A 25,000-nucleotide genomic window follows, 5' to 3' on the forward strand; every position below is an offset into this window, starting at 1 on the left:
CAGTAGGGTCCTGGGGTAGTTTATTAATACAGTAGGGTCCTGGGGTAGTTTATTAATACAGTAGGGTCCTGGGGTAGTTTATTAATACAGTAGGGTCCTGGGGTAGTTTATTAATACAGTAGGGTCCTGGGGTAGTTTATTAATACAGTAGGGTCCTGGGGTAGTTTATTAATACAGTAGGGCCCTGGGGTAGTTTATTAATACAGTAGGGTCCTGGGGTAGTTTATTAATACAGTAGGGCCCTGGGGTAGTTTATTAATACAGTAGGGTCCTGGGGTAGTTTATTAATACAGTAGGGTCCTGGGGTAGTTTATTAATACAGTAGGGTCCTGGGGTAGTTTATTAATACAGTAGGGTCCTGGGGTAGTTTATTAATACAGTAGGGTCCTGGGGTAGTTTATTAATACAGTAGGGTCCTGGGGTAGTTTATTAATACAGTAGGGTCCTGGGGTAGTTTATTAATACAGTAGGGTCCTGGGGTAGTTTATTAATACAGTAGGGTCCTGGGGTAGTTTATTAATACAGAAGGGTCCTGGGGTAGTTTATTAATAAAGTAGGGTCCTGGGGTAGTTTATTAATACAGTAGGGTCCTGGGGTAGTTTATTAATACAGTAGGGCCCTGGGGTAGTTTATTAATACAGCAGGGTCCTGCGGTAGTTTACTAATACAGTAGGGTCCCGGGGTAGTTTATGAATACAGCAGGGTCCTGGGGTAGTTTATTAATACAGTAGGGTCCTGGGGTAGTTAATGAATACAGTAGGGTCCTGGGGTAGTTTATTAATACAGTAGGGTCCTGGGGTAGTTTATTAATACAGTAGGGTCCTGGGGTAGTTTATTAATACAGCAGGGTCCTGCGGTAGTTTACTAATACAGTAGGGTCCCGGGGTAGTTTATGAATACAGCAGGGTCCTGGGGTAGTTTATTAATACAGTAGGGTCCTGGGGTAGTTTATTAATACAGTAGGGTCCTGGGGTAGTTTATTAATACAGTAGGGTCCTGGGGTAGTTTATTAATACAGTAGGGTCCTGGGGTAGTTAATGAATACAGTAGGGTCCTGGGGTAGTTTATTAATAAAGTAGGGTCCTGGGGTAGTTTATTAATACAGTAGGGTCCTGGGGTAGTTTATTAATACAGCAGGGTCCTGGGGTAGTTTATTAATACAGTAGGGTCCTGGGGTAGTTTATTAATACAGTAGGGTCCTGGGGTAGTTTATTAATACAGCAGGGTCCTGGGGTAGTTTATTAATACAGCAGGGTCCTGGGGTAGTTTATTAATACAGTAGGGTCCTGGGGTAGTTTATTAATACAGCAGGGTCCTGGGGTAGTTTATTAATACAGTAGGGTCCTGGGGTAGTTTATTAATACAGTAGGGTCCTGGGGTAGTTTATTAATACAGTAGGGTCCTGGGGTAGTTTATTAATACAGCAGGGTCCTGGGGTAGTTTATTAATACAGTAGGGTCCTGGGGTAGTTTATTAATACAGTAGGGTCCTGGGGTAGTTTATTAATACAGCAGGGTCCTGGGGTAGTTTATTAATACAGTAGGGTCCTGGGGTAGTTTATTAATACAGCAGGGTCCTGGGGTAGTTTATTAATACAGTAGGGTCCTGGGGTAGTTTATTAATAAAGTAGGGTCCTGGGGTAGTTTATTAATACAGCAGGGTCCTGGGGTAGTTTATTAATACAGCAGGGTCCTGGGGTAGTTTATTAATACAGCAGGGTCCTGGGGTAGTTTATTAATACAGTAGGGTCCTGGGGTAGTTTATGCTACATTTGGTTATTATGGTAAATATGTAAAACATTACTCTTATCGTTTAAAATTGCATTTAGAACGGCCTTCACGTTTGTTTCTAAAGTATGTAAATGTCAAAATAGGACGTTGCCCCTTTAAGAGAAGTACTTTTCAAAACATATATAAATCTGGCTACAGTAGTCCAGCTAAGACGAATGCTAGGTCTATTTTTATAGCTTTCATTTTGCAGACTATCAACAGCGTATTGCGAGTATGTTCACTATTGAAGGTTTACGTTTGTAAATCACTTTCCCTTTAATAAGCTCAGTGAATAGATTGATTGACGGGCTCTTCTTTTTCCTCTCCCGCCGTGTGGGGGGGCATCAACTCACATCCTGCTCGAGAAGTGGCGACTCGCGATGAGCGTAGATGAATGAATGGCTAATCATCGTGCTCATATACAAATAGCATGACTTTTCTAACATGTAGTCTTCAATGGTTTTCAAATCGGTAGACTGCGACAGAGCAGGTAAATGTTCGACTGGATGGCCTAAATGTGCTGAGAAGCTACTGGCCCGGCCCTGCTGGCTATAATTTTTGTCGGACCCTGATTCATAGCACATTGTTAGTGCCAGGAGTTTTTCCTGACTATTTCACCTGACCAGGAAAACCTCTAGGTGTTAGTTGATGGGCTATTACTATGGCACAGAGTTTTTCCTGCTCAGGTAAAACTCATATCCTCTCCATTAATGTGCAGAGAGACAGACAGCAGGTGTATCCATGGTTACCTGGTTGTATCCCCCCTTGCTGTAGGGCGCCGGGCGGTTGTAGCCTCCTGACTGTTGGTTGCGGTTGTACCCTCCCCTCGGGGCCGACCCCCCCTCACGGTAGTTACCGTTCCCACCCCAGCGGTTGCTGTTGTAGCCGCCGCGGTTGTTGCCTGAAACATAGCGAGACATACAGACATTCTGAATAGCAGGGACATCTCTTAGAGCAGGGCCTGGCACACACACACACGGTGAAAAGCAGTGGATTGGTGTAAGCAACAACCACCCTAAATCAGTCCCTTCCTCTCTCAGGGAGAGTGTACTAGTGCACACTTCAGGGAGAGTGTACGAATGCACACTTCAGGGAGAGTGTACGAATGCACACTTCAGGGAGAGTGTACGAATGCACACTTCAGGGAGAGTGTACGAATGCACACTTCAGGGAGTGTACGAATGCACACTTCAGGGAGAGTGTACGAATGCACACTTCAAGGAGAGTGTACGAATGCACACCTCAGGGAGAGTGTACGAATGCACACTTCAGGGAGAGTGTATGAATGCACACTTAAGGGAGAGTGTACGAATGCACACTTCAGGGAGAGTGTACGAATGCACACTTCAGGGAGAGTGTACGAATGCACACTTCAGGGAGAGTGTATGAATGCACACTTCAGGGAGAGTGTACGAATGCACACTTCAAGGAGAGTGTATGAATGCACACTTCAGGGGAAAATTGTGAGTGACTGACCTGAGGAGGAGTCTGTTCCTTCCTTACCCCTTCTGTATCCCCCTGCGCCTGTGTCTCTGCTCTGGTATCCTTCGCCGCCGCGAGGCCCGCCACGGTCGTCATAGCGCTGGTAGCCTCCGCCGTTGCCACGGAACCCTCCCGGACGGTTGTCATTGCGTTTGTCGGGGGGTGGGGCGGCCTCGCGTCCCTCCTCGTTGTATCCCTTCACCAGCTTGTAAGCCTCTTCCCGCTGCAGCTCCACAAAAACCACCTCCTCCAGGAAGTCACTCGGCTCAGGGAGCAAGAAGTTGGCTGGAAGCCAGGATGGAGAGATGGCCACCGAGAGAGACAGATGGAGAGGAGACGGACCGGTCCAGGACGACAGGAGATAGAGAGAGAGAAAGAGAGAGAGAGAGGCCAGATCAGCCAACACCACCGGGAGACAAAATGAAAAGAAACATTATTAGCACATAATGATGAGGAGAATCATAGAAAAGAGAAAGAACAGGAAGGAGATGGAGGGAGGGAGGCTGAGGATAGGCTTTGTAGGCTGAGGGTATGCTGTGAAGGCTGAGGGTAGGCTGTGAAGGCTGAGGGTAGGCTTTGTATGCTGAGGGTAGGCTTTGTAGGCGGAGGGTAGGCTGTGAAGGCTGAGGATAGGCTTTGTAGGCTGAGGGTAGGCTGTGAAGGCTGAGGGTAGGCTGTGTAGGCTGAGGATAGGCTTTGTAGGCTGAGGGTATGCTGTGAAGGCTGAGGGTAGGCTTTGTAGGCTGAGGGTAGGCTTTGTAGGCTGAGGGTAGGCTTTGTAGGCGGAGGGTAGGCTGTGAAGGCTGAGGATAGGCTTTGTAGGCTGAGGGTAGGCTGTGAAGGCTGAGGGTAGGCTGTGTAGGCTGAGGGTAGGCAGGGTAGGCTGAGGGTATGCTGTGAAGGCTGACGGTATGCTGTGAAGGCTGAGGGTATGCTGTGTAGGCTGAGGGTAGGCTTTGTAGGCTGAGGGTATGCTGTGTAGGCTGAGGGTATGCTGTGTAGGCTGAGGATAGGCTTTGTAGGCTGAGGATAGGCTTTGTAGGCTGAGGGTATGCTGTGTAGGTTGAGGATAGGCTTTGTAGGCTGAGGGTATGCTGTGTAGGTTGAGGATAGGCTGTGTAGGCTGAGGGTAGGAGGGTTCTGTAGACTGAGGGTAGGAGGGTTCTGTAGGCTGAGGGTAGGAGGGTTCTGTAGGCTGAGGGTAGGAGGGTTCTGTAGACTGAGGGTAGGAGGCTTCTGTAGGCTGAGGATAGGCTTTGTAGGCTGAGGGTATGCTGTGAAGGCTGAGGGTAGGCTGTGAAGGCTGAGGGTAGGCTTTGTATGCTGAGGGTAGGCTTTGTAGGCGGAGGGTAGGCTGTGAAGGCTGAGGATAGGCTTTGTAGGCTGAGGGTAGGCTGTGAAGGCTGAGGGTAGGCTGTGTAGGCTGAGGATAGGCTTTGTAGGCTGAGGGTATGCTGTGAAGGCTGAGGGTAGGCTTTGTAGGCTGAGGGTAGGCTTTGTAGGCTGAGGGTAGGCTTTGTAGGCGGAGGGTAGGCTGTGAAGGCTGAGGATAGGCTTTGTAGGCTGAGGGTAGGCTGTGAAGGCTGAGGGTAGGCTGTGTAGGCTGAGGGTAGGCAGGGTAGGCTGAGGGTATGCTGTGAAGGCTGACGGTATGCTGTGAAGGCTGAGGGTATGCTGTGTAGGCTGAGGGTAGGCTTTGTAGGCTGAGGGTATGCTGTGTAGGCTGAGGGTATGCTGTGTAGGCTGAGGATAGGCTTTGTAGGCTGAGGATAGGCTTTGTAGGCTGAGGGTATGCTGTGTAGGTTGAGGATAGGCTTTGTAGGCTGAGGGTATGCTGTGTAGGTTGAGGATAGGCTGTGTAGGCTGAGGGTAGGAGGGTTCTGTAGACTGAGGGTAGAGGGGTTCTGTAGGCTGAGGGTAGGAGGGTTCTGTAGGCTGAGGGTAGAAGGGTTCTGTAGACTGAGGGTAGGAGGGTTCTGTAGGCTGAGGGTAGGAGGGTTCTGTAGGCTGAGGGTAGGAGGGTTCTGTAGACTGAGGGTAGGAGGGTTCTGTAGACTGAGGGTAGAAGGGTTCTGTAGGCTGAGGGTAGGAGGGTTCTGTAGGCTGAGGGTAGGAGGGTTCTGTAGGGTGAGGGTAGGAGGGTTCTGTAGGCTGAGGGTAGGAGGGTTCTGTAGACTGAGGGTAGAAGGGTTCTGTAGGCTGAGGGTAGGAGGGTTCTGTAGGCTGAGGGTAGGAGGGTTCTGTATGGTGAGGGTAGGAGGGTTCTGTAGGCTGAGGGTAGGAGGGTTCTGTAGACTGAGGGTAGGAGGGTTCTGTAGACTGAGGGTAGAAGGGTTCTGTAGGCTGAGGGTAGGAGGGTTCTGTAGGCTGAGGGTAGGAGGGTTCTGTAGACTGAGGGTAGGAGGGTTCTGTAGGCTGAGGGTAGGAGGGTTCTGTAGGCGGAGGGTAGGAGGGTTCTGTAGTCTGAGGGTAGGAGGGTTCTGTAGGCTGAGGGTAGAAGGGTTCTGTAGGCTGAGGGTAGGAGGGTTCTGTAGACTGAGGGTAGGAGGGTTCTGTAGACTGAGGGTAGGAGGGTTCTGTAGGCTGAGGGTAGGAGGGTTCTGTAGATTGAGGGTAGGAGGCTTCTGTAGGCTGAGGGTAGGAGGGTTCTGTAGGGTGAGGGTAGAAGGGTTCTGTAGACTGAGGGTAGGAGGGTTCTGTAGGCTGAGGGTAGGAGGGTTCTGTAGGGTGAGGGTAGGAGGGTTCTGTAGACTGAGGGAAGGAGGGTTCTGTAGGCTGGGAGTAGGAGGGTCCTGTAGGCTGGGAGTAGGAGGGTTCTGTAGGCTGAGGGTAGGAGGGTTCTGTAGACTGAGGGTAGGAGGGTTCTGTAGGGTGAGGGTAGTAGGGTTCTGTAGACTGAGGGTAGAGGGGTTCTGTAGACTGAGGGTAGGAGGGTTCTGTAGGCTGAGGGTAGGAGGGTTCTGTAGGCTGAGGGTAGGAGGCTTCTGTAGGCTGAGGGTAGGAGGGTTCTGTAGACTGAGGGTAGAGGGGTTCTGTAGACTGAGGGTAGGAGGGTTCTGTAGGGTGAGGGTAGGAGGGTTCTGTAGACTGAGGGTAGAGGGGTTCTGTAGGCTGAGGGTAGGAGGGTTCTGTAGGCTGAGGGTAGGAGGGTTCTGTAGACTGAGGGTAGGAGGGTTCTGTAGACTGAGGGTAAGAGGGTTCTATAGGCTGAGAGTAGGAGGGTTCTGTAGGCTGAGGGTAGGAGGGTTCTGTAGACTGAGGGTAGGAGGGTTCAGTAGGGTGAGGGTAGGAGGGTTCTGTAGGCTGAGGGTAGAAGGGTTCTGTAGACTGAGGGTAGGAGGGTTCTGTAGGCTGAGGGTAGGAGGGTTCTGTAGGCTGAGGGTAGGAGGGTTCTATAGACTGAGGGTAGGAGGGTTCTGTAGACTGAGGGTAGGAGGGTTCTGTAGACTGAGGGTAGAAGGGTTCTGTAGGCTGAGGGTAGGAGGGTTCTGTAGGCTGAGGGTAGGAGGGTTCTGTAGGGTGAGGGTAGGAGGGTTCTGTAGGCTGAGGGTAGGAGGGTTCTGTAGACTGAGGGTAGGAGGGTTCTGTAGACTGAGGGTAGGAGGGTTCTGTAGGCTGAGGGTAGGAGGGTTCTGTAGGCGGAGGGTAGGAGGGTTCTGTAGTCTGAGGGTAGGAGGGTTCTGTAGGCTGAGGGTAGAAGGGTTCTGTAGGCTGAGGGTAGGAGGGTTCTGTAGACTGAGGGTAGGAGGGTTCTGTAGACTGAGGGTAGGAGGGTTCTGTAGGCTGAGGGTAGGAGGGTTCTGTAGACTGAGGGTAGGAGGCTTCTGTAGGCTGAGGGTAGGAGGGTTCTGTAGGGTGAGGGTAGAAGGGTTCTGTAGACTGAGGGTAGGAGGGTTCTGTAGGCTGAGGGTAGGAGGGTTCTGTAGGGTGAGGGTAGGAGGGTTCTGTAGGCTGAGGGTAGGAGGGTTCTGTAGACTGAGGGAAGGAGGGTTCTGTAGGCTGGGAGTAGGAGGGTTCTGTAGGCTGGGAGTAGGAGGGTTCTGTAGGCTGAGGGTAGGAGGGTTCTGTAGACTGAGGGTAGGAGGGTTCTGTAGGGTGAGGGTAGTAGGGTTCTGTAGACTGAGGGTAGAGGGGTTCTGTAGACTGAGGGTAGGAGGGTTCTGTAGGCTGGGAGTAGGAGGGTTCTGTAGGCTGGGAGTAGGAGGGTTCTGTAGGCTGAGGGTAGGAGGGTTCTGTAGGCTGAGGGTAGGAGGGTTCTGTAGGCTGAGGGTAGGAGGGTTCTGTAGACTGAGGGTAGGAGGGTTCTGTAGGCTGAGGGTAGGAGGGTTCTGTAGTCTGAGGGTAGGAGGGTTCTGTAGGCTGAGGGTAGGAGGGTTCTGTAGGCTGAGGGTAGGAGGGTTCTGTAGACTGAGGGTAGGAGGGTTCTGTAGACTGAGGGTAGGAGGGTTCTGTAGGGTGAGGGTAGGAGGGTTCTGTAGACTGAGGGTAGGAGGGTTCTGTAGGGTGAGGGTAGGAGGGTTCTGTAGGGTGAGTGTAGGAGGGTTCTGTAGGCTGAGGGTAGGAGGGTTCTGTAGGCTGAGGGTAGGAGGGTTCTGTAGACTGAGGGTAGGAGGGTTCTGTAGACTGAGGGTAGGAGGGTTCTGTAGACTGAGGGTAGGAGGGTTCTGTAGACTGAGGGTAGGAGGGTTCTGTAGGCTGAGGGTAGGAGGGTTCTGTAGGCTGAGGGTAGGAGGGTTCTGTAGACTGAGGGTAGGAGGGTTCTGTAGACTGAGGGTAGGAGGGTTCTGTAGGCTGAGGGTAGAAGGGTTCTGTAGGGTGAGGGTAGGAGGGTTCTGTAGACTGAGGGTAGAGGGGTTCTGTAGGCTGAGGGTAGGAGGGTTCTGTAGGCTTAGGGTAGAGGGTTCTGTAGGCTGAGGGTAGGAGGGTTCTGTAGGCTGAGGGTAGGAGGGTTCTGTAGACTGAGGGTAGAGGGGTTCTATAGGCTGAGGGTAGGAGGGTTCTATAGACTGAGAGTAGGAGGGTTCTGTAGGCTGAGGGTAGGAGGGTTCTGTAGGGTGAGGGTAGGAGGGTTCTGTAGGCTGAGGGTAGGAGGGTTCTGTAGACTGAGGGTAGGAGGGTTCTGTAGGCTGAGGGTAGAAGGGTTCTGTAGGGTGAGGGTAGGAGGGTTCTGTAGGTGAGGGTAGAGGGGTTCTGTAGGCTGAGGGTAGGAGGGTTCTGTAGGCTGAGGGTAGGAGGGTTCTGTAGACTGGGTGTTTGGCTGCTGCAGTCAGAACAAATTCAACCTCCAGAATTCTCTGGGGGAAACATTTGTTCAAGCGAACACAGAGGAGATACGGAGGGGAGAGGAGGAGGGGAGAGGAGGAGGGGAGATACGGAGGGGAGATGAGGAGGGGAGAGGAGGAGGGGAGATACGGAGGGGAGATGAGGAGGGGAGAGGAGGAGGGGAGAGGAGGAGGGGAGAGGAGGAGGGGAGAGGAGGAGGGGAGATACGGAGAGGAGAGGAGGAGGGGAGATACGGAGGGGAGATGAGGAGGGGAGAGGAGGAGGGGAGATACGGAGGGGAGATACGGAGGGGAGATGAGGAGGGGAGAGGAGGAGGGGAGAGGAGGAGGGGAGGAGATACGGAGGGGAGAGGAGGAGGGGAGAGGAGGAGGGGAGGAGATACGGAGGGGAGATGAGGAGGGGAGAGGAGGAGGGGAGAGGAGGAGGGGAGAGGAGGAGGGGAGATACGGAGGGGAGATACGGAGGGGAGATGAGGAGGGGAGAGGAGGAGGGGAGAGGAGGAGGGGAGAGGAGGAGGGGAGAGGAGGAGGAAAAGCCACTGCAAACCAAGTGCTGCCGTAACACTGCTCTTAAAACAGATTTCAAAAAGTACTGACACGTAACTGCTGGTCTGAGCATGAGTCAGCTCAACAACAGACAATAGCTTGTCAACAGCCCTTCCAGACTGAGTGTCCACTACTTGTTGACAGTAAGTTAGTTCAACTTCAATTTAGAGCACAACCTCAGTTTACAGTGCAACAGGTCAGCGGGTAGTCTAATTGGCAGGGGCAACATAGAGGGGCAGGAGGCTCAAAGGGTACTGCATCTTAAATCTGTCCGGAGGCTGGAAGCATGGGGGGCAGGGGGTTTGGGGGGAGGCAGGGGTTGGGGGACGGGGCAGGGGTTGGGGGGAGGCAGGGGTTGGGGGGAGGCAGGGGGACGGGGCAGGGGTTGGGGGGAGGCAGGGGGTTGGGGGGGAGGCAGGGAAGGAGGCAGGGTGTTGGGGGGCGGGGCAGGGGTTCGGAGGGGGCAGGGTTTGGGGGGCGGGGCAGGGGTTCGGGGGGGGGCAGGGTTTGGGGGGCGGGGCAGGGGAGAGCATCTTCCAAGATTTGATTTCAGAGACAAAAACATAGAAAAAAGTAAAGTAGATCTGTTTTTTTTTTTTTTTAATTGGTTGGTTGGTTTTGTTTCCACATGGTTGTTCCTACCTTTCATTTCTAACACAGCCTGATCTGGCACATCCTTCCCCTGTTCATCAGTTTGTCTTAACGTTCGCTCTTTAAAGTCCTCCTCCGTGGGACATATTACAATAGCCTTGCGCTGAAACCCCTCAAAAGGACGCATTTTTCGTCTCTGGGCTGATCCATATACATTTGTCTAGCAATGGTGACACAAGGAAAGAGATAGAAGGCTGTTTGTTATTGTTTACTTGTTGTTGTTTACTTGTTGTGTTATGGGCAGGCTTTGTTTTCCTCTGGCAGGGAAGCCGGGAACAGAACCCTGTAATAATGAAGGTAGAGAGGTGTTTTACGCTGGTTTTTTAGGTTTTTACTCTTTGGGTGGGTTAGCTAGAGGGCGGTATTTCACTCTCTCTCCCCAAGCCACAGACCTACCTTCCCAGACTGCACCTCTCCACGTCTTCTTCAAGGTCCTGTTACTGTCACAGAGCGAAGGGGACCCTTTAAACAACTAGCCTGGCTGTTATACGGTGCACTGTATCTTTAAAGATAACATTTCTTGAGATTTGGTTAAAGGTGTGGCGTGCAGACGATAACGTTGATCATGAATGCGGATATTTACTGTAAATTCTCATCCATCGAGGGACAACTACAAAGTGGTACTAAAACGACTACAGTTTTAAACGAGTTTCGTCGTTAACTTTATGTCCTCAAACATTCCCTCCCCATGATTCAGTTCTCTGGTTGATTCCCAATGTATCTGAACAATGATTGACTGACACTAGTGGAAATGTGAATCTACACCTGCCAGGGTCCCCTTTGACTTACCTGTACCTACCTGGTTGTCACGGCGTCCTCCTGTCCCGTAGACACACACACACACAGATACAACCTACCTGTTGCTACTCACGGTTTCCACGGTTACCGGCAGATACCTCTGTTAGACTGACTTACCGTTAGTAACCACAGCAACGACATCTCTCTGGAAACTTCAAAATGATTAGTCTCCTCCCCTTTTTCACTTACCTTCAGGGGTTAATTTATTTAACAACAGAAAACAAAGTCTAGCTGTTTTATTATTAAGGCTGTCGACAGTCGCCTGTCTCGTTATAGTTACCATAGCAACATAAGTTGTTTGTCTTTACTCACCAGGCAGAGTTCTACTGTTTGTAAACATCTTTACAAAGTCAACAGGACTACAGATGCATAGATACACATAAAATACTGTAGTAATAATACGTATAAAATACTGTAGCAATAATACGTATAAAATACTGTAGTAATAATACGTATAAAATACTGTAGTAATAATACGTATAAAATACTGTAGTAATAATACGGATAAAATACTGTAAAAGAACAAGAAAAGGTCGTAGCAGAATAATACTGAGACGGATGGAAGATAACATGAAGAACGTACTAAACAGCTTTCCTTATAAAATACCAAAGACGGTATAAATGGCAACAAGATGGTCAACAACCACAGTTTCTTCTACTCTATCATCACAACATGACCTGCAAGATAAATAAATAGTTCATTAGAGATCAGAGGTCAGCAGAGCCGTATTACACACACAGGAAGCAGAAAGTAGTCCAGAGGAAGCGGGTAGGTTACCGTACCTGGTCCAGGATGTAGTTGCGTCTCTTGCGCGCGGCGATCTGGATGAGGCGGTTGAGACACTGAGTGGCCTGTTGGATCAGAACTTCCCAACGACCAGAGTAGTTCTTCTGACGACGAAGACCCATCACCTGGTAGACAGGACATAGCTCTTATACGGGGGGGGGGATCTATTTTTAGATAACTAGATAACACACTCGAGCCTAGCAGTATAACACACCTCATTCAACTTCTAGTTGACTAAATTGAAGATTGTGAAGGGCTGAATTAGTCGAATCGGTTGTGAAGTCCACCTGTGACCTCGGAGATCTAAAGGTTATAACAGGTTATAACAGGTTATGAAGGGTTCTAAGGCTTACCTTCATCTTCTCCATGATGGCGTTGGTTCCCAGGGTGTTGTATTTCTTCTCAGGGTGACTCTCAGTATGTTTTGAGGCCCAGGTGGTTTTGCCACAGGCTGGCAGACCCACCATCATGAGGATCTAGACAGAGACAGGGATGAAAATTAGCCCGCGGCTAGTACTTTTCAGACCCGGCTAGTAGAAAATGTGCTTAACTAGCCCGTAGCGATGGGGGGGGTCGATACCGTTACATATCATTATATTATTTTGGGAGATTTTTGGATATTATATCGATATTTTGACTCCAATTATTGATTCGCTATATAGCATCAGCTAGCGCTAGTTTAAAACAATATTATTTTTTTTAAATAATTTTTTAGTTGGCTGTCCCTGAGCCAAAACGCTGGTATTGTTCATCCTGTAGCTGGTTCTCCATCTTGTTTTTAAAACAGTGAACAACGTGTTCTAACCCCTTATATTTCCATAACTGATCAAAACTCTTTGTCTCGTTGCAGCAGACATATACATTACTGTATTTATATTTTAGTCATTATGGGGCGGCAGGGTAGCCTAGTGGTTAGAGAATTGGACTAGTCACCGAAAAGTTGCAAGATTGAATCCCCCGAGCTGACAAGGTAAAAATCTGTCGTTCTGCCCCCTGAACAAGGCAGTTAACCCACTGCTCCTGGGCCGTCATTGTAAATAAGAATTTGTCCTTTTTGTCGCAGCGTGTGCGTAAAAGGCATTGAGTTCGTCTGGTAGAAAAGCTTCATTGGGCAGATCATGGCTGGGTCTTCCTCTGCTACAATGATAGGATTCTACCCTGTTCCTTTATTGTCCTTTTTGCTCGTTTGATGGCTCTGTGGAGGTCGTAGCAGGACTTCTTGTATACGGCTTCCTTCCTTCAGCCGTAGCCTCAGGGTTGGCTGCAATAGCCCTTCGTGTGGAGGTCCTGTCCTTTAGTTTAGCACCGACCTCTGTGTTAATCCAGGGCTTTTGATTGGGCATGCAGCGAACCTCCACTGTGGGGACAATGTTCGCCAATGCATTTCCTAACGAAGCCCGGAGACAGAGGTGGTGAAGCTCGTCGATGTTATCGGCGTAGTCTCGTAACATATTCTAGTCAGCGCTAGCAAAGTAGTGCTGTAGTGTAATCTCTGATTCTGTTCTGAGGACCGTTTCTCAAAGAAGCAAGTCACGGGTACTTCCCTGTTTTGAGTTTCTGCTTGTCACAGAAACTGAAATCCATCTCCCCCCGACACACCCACATTTATTTTAGGGGATTTTAACAACTGTACTTTGCACAAAGTCCTGCGCACATACCAACCAGTATGTGAAATGTCACACTAGGAAAAATAGGACTCTTGACTTGTGCTATGGGACAATACCAAATGCGTTCTCTGCCACCACCAGACTTCCCCTTGGGACATCAGACCACAATGTGGTCTACCTCAGGCCAACCTACTGTCGCCTCCTGGAGAGGGAGAAACCCACAGTTAAAACTACCTCAGGCCAACCTACTGTCAGCTCCTGGAGAGGGAGAAACCCACAGTTAAAACTACGTCCGGCCAACCTACTGTCGCCTCCTGGAGAGGGAGAAACCCACAGTTAAAACTACGTCCGGCCAACCTACTGTCAGCTCCTGGAGAGGGAGAAACCCACAGTTAAAACTACGTCCGGCCAACCTACTGTCGCCTCCTGGAGAGGGAGAAACCCACAGTTAAAACTACGTCCGGCCAACCTACTGTCGCCTCCTGGAGAGGGAGAAACCCACAGTTAAAACTACGTCCGGCCAACCTACTGTCGCCTCCTGGAGAGGGAGAAACCCACAGTTAAAACTACGTCCGGCCAACCTACTGTCGCCTCCTGGAGAGGGAGAAACCCACAGTTAAAACTACGTCCGGCCAACCTACTGTCAGCTCCTGGAGAGGGAGAAACCCACAGTTAAAACGGTCCAGATCTGGAAGGACAACAGTATCACTTGTCTCCAGGGGTGTTTTGACTGTACTATGTGGGAGGTATTTAGTCTCCAGGGGTGTTTTGACTGTACTATGTGGGAGGTATTTAGTCTCCAGGGGTGTTTTGACTGTACTATGTGGGAGGTATTTAGTCTCCAGGGTGTTTTGACTGTACTATGTGGGAGGTATTTAGTCTCCAGGGGTGTTTTGACTGTACTATGTGGGAGGTATTTAGTCTCCAGGGGTGTTTTGACTGTACTATGTGGGAGGTATTTAGTCTCCAGGTGTGTTTTGACTGTACTATGTGGGAGGTATTTAGTCTCCAGGGAGTTTTTACTGTACTATGTGGGAGGTATTTGGTCTCCAGGGGTGTTTTGACTGTACTATGTGGGAGGTATTTGGTCTCCAGGGGTGTTTTGACTGTACTATGTGGGAGGTATTTGAGGACAGCAGCTCTGATCTTGATGAACTCACAGATGTTGTTTCAGACTAATGTAAACTTCTGTGTCAGAGTCAGTTGTGCCTACTAAAACCTGTAAAATCTTCCCTAACAATAAGCCTTGGGTATCAAAACATCGAGAATCACCACTTAATAGGAAGAAGACAGTTTATGCTGAGAGTGATGGACAGGCTTTAAGAGATGTACAACGTCAGATCAGTTTATACTGAGGGTGATAGACAGGCTTTAAGAGATGTACAACGTCAGATCAGTTTATACTGAGGGTGATAGACAGGCTTTAAGAGATGTACAACGTCAGATCAGTTTATGCTGAGGGTGATGGACAGGCTTTAAGAGATGTACAACGTCAGATCAGTTTATACTGAGGGTGATGGACAGGCTTTAAGAGATGTACAACGTGAGATCAGTTTATACTGAGGGTGATAGACAGGCTTTAAGAGATGTACAACGTCAGATCAGTTTATACTGAGGGTGATGGACAGGCTTTATTAAGAGATGTACAACGTCAGATCAGTTTATACTGAGGGTGATAGACAGGCTTTAAGAGACGTACAACGTTAGATCAGTTTATACTGAGGGTGATTGTCTGAGACCAGCCAACCAGAGAGCTGACGAAACTGAGGAGTATTTCTGTCTGTAATAAAGCCCTTATGTGGGGAGAAACTAATTCTGATTGGCTGGGCATTGCTCCACATTGGGTGGGCCAGTCTCCCAAGTGGGTGGTCCTGTGCCCCTGCCCAGCCATGTGAAATCCATAGATTAGGGCCTAATTTATTTATTTCAAATTGTCTGATTTCCTTATTTGAACTGTAACTCAGTAAAATCATTGAAATTGTTACATGTTGCATTTATAATTTTGTTCAGTATATTTTCCAAGCTATATCACACAATATGTTATATACAGCAGGTTTTTAAAGGACCAAAGAGTTTGGTCTGCTTCGTGCTTCCATTTTTGGCATGGAAAAAATATTGCGATACAGGTATCATCCTGGCCCTATATAGTATAGCAGTACTGTATAGTATATTAGTAGTATTGCATAGTGTAGTAGTGGTACTATATAGTATAGCAGTACTGTAAAGTAACACTGTATAGTATAGCAGTAGTACTGCATAGTATAGTAGTACTGTATAGTAGTAGTACTGTATAGTAGTAGTACTGTATAGTATATTAGTAGTATTGCATGGTGTTGTGGTAGATCTATATAGTATAGAAGTACTGTATAGTAGTACGGTATAGGAGTAGTACAGTATAGTATAGTAGTACTGTATAGTATTTGTACAGTATAGTAGCAGTACTGTATAGTATAGTAGTACTGTGTAGTAGTAGTACAGTATAGTAGTAGTACCGTATAGTATAGTAGTACTGTATAGTAGTAGTACAGTATAGTAGTAGTACCGTATAGTATAGTAGTACTGTATAGTATTTGTACAGTATAGTAGCAGTACTGTATAGTAGTAGTGCTGTATAGTAGTAGTACCGTATAGTATAGTAGTACTGTATAGTATAGTAGTGCTGTATAGTAGCAGTACTGTATAGTAGTAGTGCTGTATAGTATAGTAGCACTGTATAGTATTGGCACAGTATAGTAGCAGTACTGTATGGTGGTAGTACTGAATAGTATAGTAGTATTGTATAGTAGTAGTGCTGTATTGTATAGTAGTATAATAGTACTGTATAGTAGTAGTACTGTATAGTATAGTAGTACTGTATAGTGGTAGTACTGCATATTATAGTAGTACTGTATAGTAGTAGTACTGTATAGTATAGTAGTACTGTATAGTATAGTAGTACTGTATAGTAGTAGTACTGTATAGTAGTACGGTATCATAGTAGTACTGTATAGTATAGTAGTACTGTATAGTATAGTAGTACTGTATAGTAGTGGTACTGTATAGTAGTAGTACTGTATAGTAGTACTGTATAGTAGTAGTACTGTATAGTAGTACTGTATAGTAGTAGTACTGTTGTATAGTGGTAGTACTGTATAGTATAGTAGTACTGCATATTATAGTAGTACTGTATAGTAGTAGTACTGTATAGTAGTACGGTATAGTAGTAGTACTGTATAGTATAGTAGTACTGTATAGTAGTGGCACTGTATAGTAGTAGTACTGTATAGTAGTACTGTATAGTAGTAGTACTGTTGTATAGTGGTAGTACTGTATACTATAGCAGTACTGTATAATAGCACTGTATAGTGGTAGTACTGTATAGTATAACAGTACTGTATAATAGTAGTACTGTCTAGTAGTAGTACTGTATAGTAGTACTGTATAGTAGTGTATAGTATCCATACCTCACAGTCAGCCTTGCTGGCTGGTCCTACAGCCCCTCTAGTCCTGTCTTCAATACCCAGAGTCTGGATGAACCTGAACCCCTCCGGAGGGGAGTGGAAGGGCTCCTCCTTCTGGCCGAAGTTAAACTCGATGGCACAGTTCTTCACCAGGACGTGGGGGAACAGGGGGCGCCCCGCCAGCTCCTCCCTCGACGCCCGGAACCCCACGTCTAGCCACACCCCGTTCTTAGAGAACGCTATCTCCACCTCCTCACCGCCAGCGTCAAAGTCCTGTGGGAATAATAAAGTTATGTTAAACGAATTAACTAACTACAACTCTAATCATCTCCACCTCCTCACCGCCAGCGTCAAAGTCCTGTGGGAATAATAAAGTTATGTTAAACTAACTAAGTCAACTAACTATACTAACTCTAATCATCTCCACATCCTCACCGCCAGCGTCAAAGTCCTGTGGGAATAATAAAGTTTAAAGGCTCTCTGCTGAACTATGTAACTAACTAACTATACTAACTAACTAACTCTACTAACTAACTAAATCTACTAACTAACCAACTCTAACAACTAACTAACTAAATCTACTAACTCTACTAACTAACTAAATCTACTAACTAACCAACTCTAACAACTAACTATACTAACTAACTAACTCTACTAACTAACTAAATATACTAACTCTACTAACTAACTAAATCTACTAACTAACTAACTCTACTAACTAACTAAATATACTAACTCTACTAACTAACTCTACTAACTAACTAACTCTACTAACTAACTAACTCTACTAACTCTACTAACTCTACTAACTAACTAAATATACTAACTAACTAACTAACTCTACTAACAAACTAAATCTACTAACTAACTAACTCTACTAACTAACTAACTCTACTAACTAACTAAATCTACTAACTAACTAACTAACTCTACTAACTAACTCTACTAACTAACTAACTCTACTAACTAACTAACTACTAACTAACTAAATCTACTAACTAACCAACTCTAACAACTAACTAACTAAATCTACTAACTCTACTAACTAACTAAATCTACTAACTAACCAACTCTAACAACTAACTATACTAACTAACTAACTCTACTAACTAACTAAATATACTAAATCTACTAACTAACTAAATCTACTAACTAACTAACTCTACTAACTAACTAAATCTACTAACTCTACTAACTAACTAACTCTACTAACTAACTAAATCTACTAACTAACTAACTAACTAACTCTACTAACAAACTAAATCTACTAACTACCTAACTAAATCTACTAACTAACTAACTCTACTAACTAACTAACTCTACTAACTAACTAACTCTACTAACTAACTAACTAACTCTACTAACTAACTCTACTAACTAACTAACTCTACTAACTAAATAACTCTACTAACTAACTAAATCTACTAACTAACTAACTCTACTAACTAACTAAATATACTATCTCTACTAACTATCTCTACTAACTAACTAAATATACTAACTAACTAACTCTACTAACTAACTAAATCTACTAACTAACTAACTCTACTAACTAACTAAATATACTAACTCTACTAACTAACTCTACTAACTAACTGACTCTACTAACTAACTAACTCTACTAACTAACTAAATCTACTAACTATACTAACTAACTAACTCTACTAACTAACTAACTCTAACTAACTAAATCTACTAACTAACTAACTCTACTAACTAACTAAATCTACTAACTCTACTAACTAACTAAATCTACTAACTAACTAACTCTACTAACTAACTAACTCTACTAACTAACTAACTCTACCATACTAACTCTACTAACAATCTCCACCTCCCTCAGCAGAGTCAAAGTCCTGAGAGAATAAACAGATCTTTTTTAAATAGCTATCTTACTAATGAACTAGCTCCACTAAGCCAAAGCTCCTCACTGCCGTCCTGAGACAGAAGAGGGGGAAGGATATTTTGAGCCTCTTGGCTACAATCGGTTTACTCACAATTATATTATATTAGTATATAATATTAGTATATAATCCTTATAGCTAGTAATGGGACTATCACTGTAGACAATACAACAACAAAGTATTACTCACAATGAAACAGCCGATGACATCATTCTCTCCAAACTTCTCTCCGTAGTCTTCAAACTTACAGTCAGAGGATTTTTTTCCTGTTCCTCCGTATCCAAACGAAAACGCTTCCTCGCCTGGAATATACCGAGGCTACACGTCAAACAGCGTGTCCGTCCGTCCGCACGCGTGTGTGGCGGGAGTGCGTGCGTGCGTGTGTGTTGTGCGTGCCTGTACGTGTGTGTTTGTCCACATGTGTTCATGTCTGTGTTGTCCTTACCCAGCTGTGTGCTGCAGGAGTCCAGGGACCATCCTATCCGGACCACATGGGGATCAGGCTCAGAGGACGGGAGGTGCTTCACAGCTATCTCCTCAAAGATCTACAGCAGAGAGACAGACAGGTCAGTAGGTGAGACAGACAGGTCAGTAGGAGAGACAGACAGGTCAGTAGGAGAGACAGACAGGTCAGTAGGAGACAGACAGGTCAGTAGGAGAGACAGACAGGTCAGTAGGAAAGACAGGCAGGTCAGTAGACAGAGCCAGACAGGTTAGTAGGAGAGACAGACAGGTTAGTAGGAGAGACAGACAGGTTAGTAGGAGAGACAGATAGGTTAGTAGAGAGAGACAGGTTAGTAGGAGAGACAGACAAGTTAGTAGTAGAGACAGACAGATTTGTAGGAGAGACAGACAGGTCAGTAGAGAGAGACAGACAGGTTAGTAGAGAGAGACAGAGAGGTCAGTAGGAGAGACAGACAGGTCAGTAGGAGAGACACAGGTCAGTAGGAGAGACAGACAGGTCAGTAGGAGAGACAGACAGGTCAGTAGGAAAGACAGACAGGTCAGTAGCAGAGGAAGACAGGTCAGTAGGAGAGGCAGACAGGTCAGTAGGAAAGACAGACAGGTCAGTAGCAGAGGAAGACAGGTCAGTAGCAGAGGAAGACAGGTCAGTAGGAGAGGAAGATAGGTCAGTAGAGAGAGACAGACAGGTCAGTAGGAGAGACAGACAGGTCAGTAGGAGAGACACAGGTCAGTAGGAGAGACAGACAGGTCAGTAGGAGAGACAGACAGGTCAGTAGGAGAGACAGACAGGTCAGTAGGAGAGGAAGACAGGTCAGTAGGAGAGGAAGACAGGTCAGTAGGAGAGGAAGACAGGTCAGTACGAGAGGAAGACAGGTCAGTAGGAGAGACAGACAGGTCCCTATTCCCTATATAGTACACTACTTTAGACCAGGGCCTATAGAACCATATTCCCTAGATAGTGCACTACTTTAGACCAGGGCCCTATAGAACCATATTCCCTAGATAGTGCACTACTTTAGACCAGGGCCCTATAGAACCATATTCCCTAGATAGTGCACTTCTTTTGACCAAGGCCCATGTGCACTATTAAGGGACTAGGGTGCCATTTGGGAGTCCAGACGGAGACTCCACTAGCCAAGGGTTTGACAAGTCACATGGCAGTTTATCGTGAAGTGAATGTCAAATGATCCCTCATCAAATATATCCTGTTAATGTGTATAATGTGTACATCCTGTTAATGTGTATAATGTGTACATCCTGTTAATGTGTATAATGTGTACATCCTGTTAATGTGTATAATGTGTACATCCTGTTAATGTGTATAATGTGTACATCCTGTTAATGTGTAAAATGTGTACATCCTGTTAATGTATAAAATGTGTACATCCTGTTAATGTGTATAATGTGTACATCCTGTTAATGTATAAAATGTGTACATCCTGTTAATGTGTATAATGTGTACATCCTGTTCTGAGAAGCAGATACTATTGTTGTACTCTATGGTGTGATGGAATGTTCACTCATTATTTACATAGTGATCGGTCATTATCGTGACGTACGTAGTGATCAGTCATTATCGTTATTTACGTAGTGATCGGTCATTATCGTTACTTGCGTAGTGATCGGTCATTATCGTTACTTACATAGTGATCGGTCATTATCGTTACTTACACAGTGATCGGTCATTATCATTACTTACATAGTGATCGGTCATTATCGTTACTTACGTAGTGATCGGTCATTATCGTTACTTACGTAGTGATCGGTCATTATCGTTACTTACATAGTGATCGGTCATTATTGCTACTTACATAGTGATCGGTCATTATCGTTACTTACACAGTGATCGGTCATTATCATTACTTACATAGTGATCGGTCATTATCATTACTTACATAGTGATCGGTCATTATCGTTACTTACATAGTGATCGGTCATTATCGTTACTTACATAGTGATCGGTCATTATCGTTACTTACATAGTGATCGGTCATTATCATTACTTACATAGTGATCGGTCATTATCGTTACTTACATAGTGATCGGTCATTATCGTTACTTACATAGTGATCGGTCATTATCGTTACTTGCATAGTGATCGATCATTTACTAAAGGGATCACAGCTGATACATCACTACACCAGGTCAAAAGTAGTGCACTATAGAGGGAGTAGGCTGTAATTAGGGATTCGACCTATGGTTTTGTTTCTCTCTCTCCGTTACCTTCATCTCGTAGCAGACCTTCCCCTTGCTGACTCCGTAGGATGCTCTAGCTCCGGCCCAGAGGTAGGCAAAGCCCTCCACGGTCAGAGGGTAGCCGCTGTAATGATCACGAGACACCTTGAAGTGGAGGTCACAGTTATCTGTGGGACACGAGAGAGAGATAAATACACTACATGACCAAAAGTATGTGGACACCTGCTCGTCAAACATTTAATTCCAAAATCATGGGCATTAATATGGAGTTGGTCCCCCCCTTTGCTGCTATAACAGCCTCCACTCTTCTGGGAAGGCTTTCCACTAGATGTTGGAACATTGCTGCAGGGACTTGCTTCCATTCAGCCACAAGAGCATTAGTGAGGTCAGGCACTGATGTTGGGCGATTAGACCTGGCTCGCAGTCGACATTCCAATTCATCCCAAAGGTGTTCGATGGGGTTGAGGTCAGGACTCTGTGCAGGCCAGTCAAGTTCTTCCACAATGATCTCGACAAACCATTTCTGTATGGACCTCGTATCACGACTCAGGATATGACCCAGATGCAGACACAGGAGGCGAATAGTTTCCGATAGTCTCAATATTTATTATACAAAGGTGCAGACAAAGGGCAGGCAGCGGTTCGTAAATCCAAGGCAGGGTCAAACAGGGTCAGGACAGGCAGAAAGGTCAGATCCGGGGAAGACTAGTAAAGACACAGTTGAGAGCAAGAGAAACAGGAAACATGATGGTAAGAGATTGACAAGACGAGACAAACTGGCAACTGACAAACAGGTATAAATACACAAGGGGTAATGGGGGAAATAGAGGACACCTGGTGGGGGAGGAGGAGACAAGCGCAACACAGGTGAAGAAGATTAGGGTGTGACACCTCGCTTTATGCACGGGGGGGCACTGTCATGTTGAAATAGGAAAGAGCCTTCCTCAAACTTTTGCCACAAATTTGGGACAGAATCGTCTAGAATGTCATTGTATGCTGTAGTCCCGTCACTGGAACTAAAGGGCCCGAACCATGAAAAACAGCCCCCTCCTCCACCAAACTTTACAGTTGGCACTATGCATCAGGGCAGTTAGCGTTCTCCTGGCATCTACCAAACCCAGATTCGTCCGTCAGGCTGCCAGATGGTGAAGCGTGATTCATCACTACAGAGAACGCGTTTCCACTGCTCCAGAGTCCAATGGTGGCGAGCTTTACACCACTCCAGCCGATGCTTGGCATTGCACATGGTGATCTTAGGCTTGTGTGTGGCTGCTCTGCCATGGAAACTCATTTCATGAAGCACTCGAGGAACAGTTATTGTGCTGATGTTGCTTCCAGAGGCAGTTTGGAACTCAGTAGTGAGTGTTGCAACCGAGGACAGACGATTTTTACGCGCTTCAGCACTCGGCGGTCCCGTTCTGTGAGCTTGTGTGGCCTACCACTTTGTGGCTGAGCCGTTGTTGCTCCTAGACGTTTCTACTTCAAAATGACTTGTTGGAAAGGTGGCATCCTATGACGGTGCCACCTTGAAAGTCACTGAGCTCTTCAGTAAGGCCATTCTACTGCCAATGTTTGTCTATGGAGATTGCATGGCTGTGTGCTCGTTTTAATACACCTGTCAGCAACGGGTGTGGCTGAAATAGCCGAATCCCCTCATTTGAAGGGGTGTTCACATTCTTTTATGTATATAAACATCCAAATTAGAGAAACATCAAATTTAGAGGTCGACCGTTTAATCGGCTGATTAATTTGGGCCGATTTCAAGTTTTCATAACAATCGGTAATCTGCATTTTTGGACTGCGATTATGGCCGATTACATTGCAATCCACGAGGAGACTGTGTGGCAGAATGACCATCTGTTACGCGAGTGCTGCAAGGAGCCAAGGCAAGTTGCTAGCTAGCATTAAACTTATCTTATAAAAAAACAATCAATCTTAACATAATCACTAGTTAACTACACATGGTTGATGATATTACTAGTTTAACTAGCTTGTCCTGCGTTGCATATAATCAATGCGGTGACTGTTAATTTATCATCGAATCACAGCCTACTTCAACTTCGCCAAACGGGTGATGATTTAACAAAAGGGCATTCGAGAACAAAGCACTGTCGTTGCACCAATGTACTGAACCATAAACACCAATGCCTTTCTTTAAATCAATACACAAGTATATATTTTTCAACCTACATATTTAGTTAAAATTAATTCATGTTAGAAGGCAATATTAACTAGGGAAATTGTGTCACTTCTCTTGCAAGCAGAGTCGGGGTATATGCAGCAGTTTGGGCCGCCTGGCTCGTTGCGAACTGTGTGAAGACCGTTTCTTCCAAACAAAGACCGTAATTAATTTGCCAGAATTTTACATAATTATGACATAACATTGACGGTTCTGCAATGTAACAGCAATATGTAGATAAACGGTTTATTTTCAAAATGATAGTTTCCGGATTTGACCATATTAATGACCTAAGGCTCGTATTTCTGTGTGTTTATTATATTATAATTAAGTCTATGATTTGATATTTGATAGAGCAGTCTGACTGAGTGGTGGTAGGCAGCAGCAGGCTCGTAAGCATTCAGTCAAACAGCACTTTCCTGCGTTTGCCAGCAGCTCTTCGCTGTGCTTCAAGCATTGAGCTGTTTATGACTTCAAGCCTATCAACTCCCGAGATTAGGCTGCCAATACTATAGTGCCTATAAGAACATCCAATAGTCAAAGATATATGAAATACAAATCGTATAGAGAGAAATAGTCCTATAAATCCTATAATAACTACAACATAAAACTTCTTACCTGGGAATATTGAAGACTCATGTTAAAAGGAACCACCAGCCTTCATATGTTCTGAGCAAGGAACTTAAACGTTAGCTTTTTTACATGGCACATATTGCACTTTTACTTTCTTCTCCAACACTGTGTTTTTGCATTATTTAAACCTAATTGAACATGTTTTATTATTTATTTCAGACTAAATTGATTTTATTTATGTATTATATTAAGTTAAACTAAAAGTGTTCATTCAGTATTGTTGTAATTGTCATTATTACAAATATATATATATATGTAAAAATCGACCGATTAATCGGTATCAGCTTTTTTTGGTCCTACAATTGTCGGTATCGGGGTTTAAAAACCATAATCGGTCAACCTCTAATTAAAATGTCAAGTAAATTAAGGCAAGGAAAACCATTAAACCATGACATGAAAAGTCACTGCAACGAGGAGAGGCTAACGCAATCGTGCAGCTCAATTTATGACCTTTGTTACTACGTTCACAATCATGAATGACTTCTGTGAATACCTAGTTTCAACTGGAGTCCTCAGATGTTACTCACATGTGTCCAGAGCCACCAAAGTGTCATCAAAGTCCTCGTCCTCCTCTTCAGCAGGGGGCTGGGGCGACCGGGACCTGTACAAGACTGACAGGTTAGTCCTCCAATCACAGCACTGGACTGAAGACTGACAGGTTAGTCTTCCAATCACAGCACTGGACTGAAAACTAACAGGTTAGTCTTCCAATCATAGCACTGAAGACTGACAGGTTAGTCCTACAATCCCAGCAATGGACTGAAGAATGACAGGTTAGTCCACCAATCACAGCACTGGACTGAAGACTGACAGGTTAGTCTTCCAATCACAGCACCAGACTGAAAACTAACAGGTTAGTGTTCCAATCACAGCAGTGAAGACTGACAGGTAAGTCCTACAATCCCAGCAATGGACTGAAGAATGACAGGTTAGTCCTCCAATCACAGCACTGGACTGAAGAATGACAGGTTAGTCCTCCAATCACAGCACTGGACTGAAGAATGACAGGTTAGTCCTCCAATCACAGCACTGGACCAAACTAAGCGTTTAGAACTCTTTGCGGTCCTGTTTTTTAGTTAGGGACATAACTAACTTTTACCAAACTACCAAGAACAGGGATGTGTTCAGTAGGCATGAAATGATACCGGAGACATTCTTATAGCAGCAAAGGTAGTACCTACTACCTCCTCTGTTTCAAAAGGTTTCCCCCCGTTTAGTATCTACTGAACAGGACCCAGGTGAGATAGAGACCAAGGCAGAG

General features: G+C 45.7%; 1 protein-coding gene across 3 annotated transcripts in view; it reads right to left on the reverse strand.

The window, feature by feature from the left end:
- The window catches only part of hnrnpul1 (heterogeneous nuclear ribonucleoprotein U-like 1), a 35,076-nt gene that overhangs the window by 2,021 nt on the left and 8,055 nt on the right, over nucleotides 1-25,000 (reverse strand). For 2 of the 3 annotated variants that reach the window (XM_071360241.1, XM_071360243.1), the window contains 10 exons: nucleotides 24,267-24,340; nucleotides 20,955-21,094; nucleotides 18,712-18,811; nucleotides 18,456-18,568; nucleotides 16,366-16,635; nucleotides 11,669-11,791; nucleotides 11,312-11,440; nucleotides 9,722-9,890; nucleotides 3,246-3,536; nucleotides 2,519-2,670 (listed from right to left, as the gene is read on the reverse strand). In XM_071360241.1, coding sequence (XP_071216342.1) covers nucleotides 2,519-2,670; nucleotides 3,246-3,536; nucleotides 9,722-9,890; nucleotides 11,312-11,440; nucleotides 11,669-11,791; nucleotides 16,366-16,635; nucleotides 18,456-18,568; nucleotides 18,712-18,811; nucleotides 20,955-21,094; nucleotides 24,267-24,340 — 1,561 coding nt within the window. The remainder of the gene's footprint in view (nucleotides 1-2,518; nucleotides 2,671-3,245; nucleotides 3,537-9,721; nucleotides 9,891-11,311; nucleotides 11,441-11,668; nucleotides 11,792-16,365; nucleotides 16,636-18,455; nucleotides 18,569-18,711; nucleotides 18,812-20,954; nucleotides 21,095-24,266; nucleotides 24,341-25,000) is intronic. The other variant, XM_071360242.1, reaches the window with a different exon arrangement.

Source organism: Salvelinus alpinus, chromosome 22 (genome assembly GCF_045679555.1).
Source record: "Salvelinus alpinus chromosome 22, SLU_Salpinus.1, whole genome shotgun sequence".
Classification (NCBI taxonomy): Eukaryota; Metazoa; Chordata; class Actinopteri; order Salmoniformes; family Salmonidae; genus Salvelinus; species Salvelinus alpinus.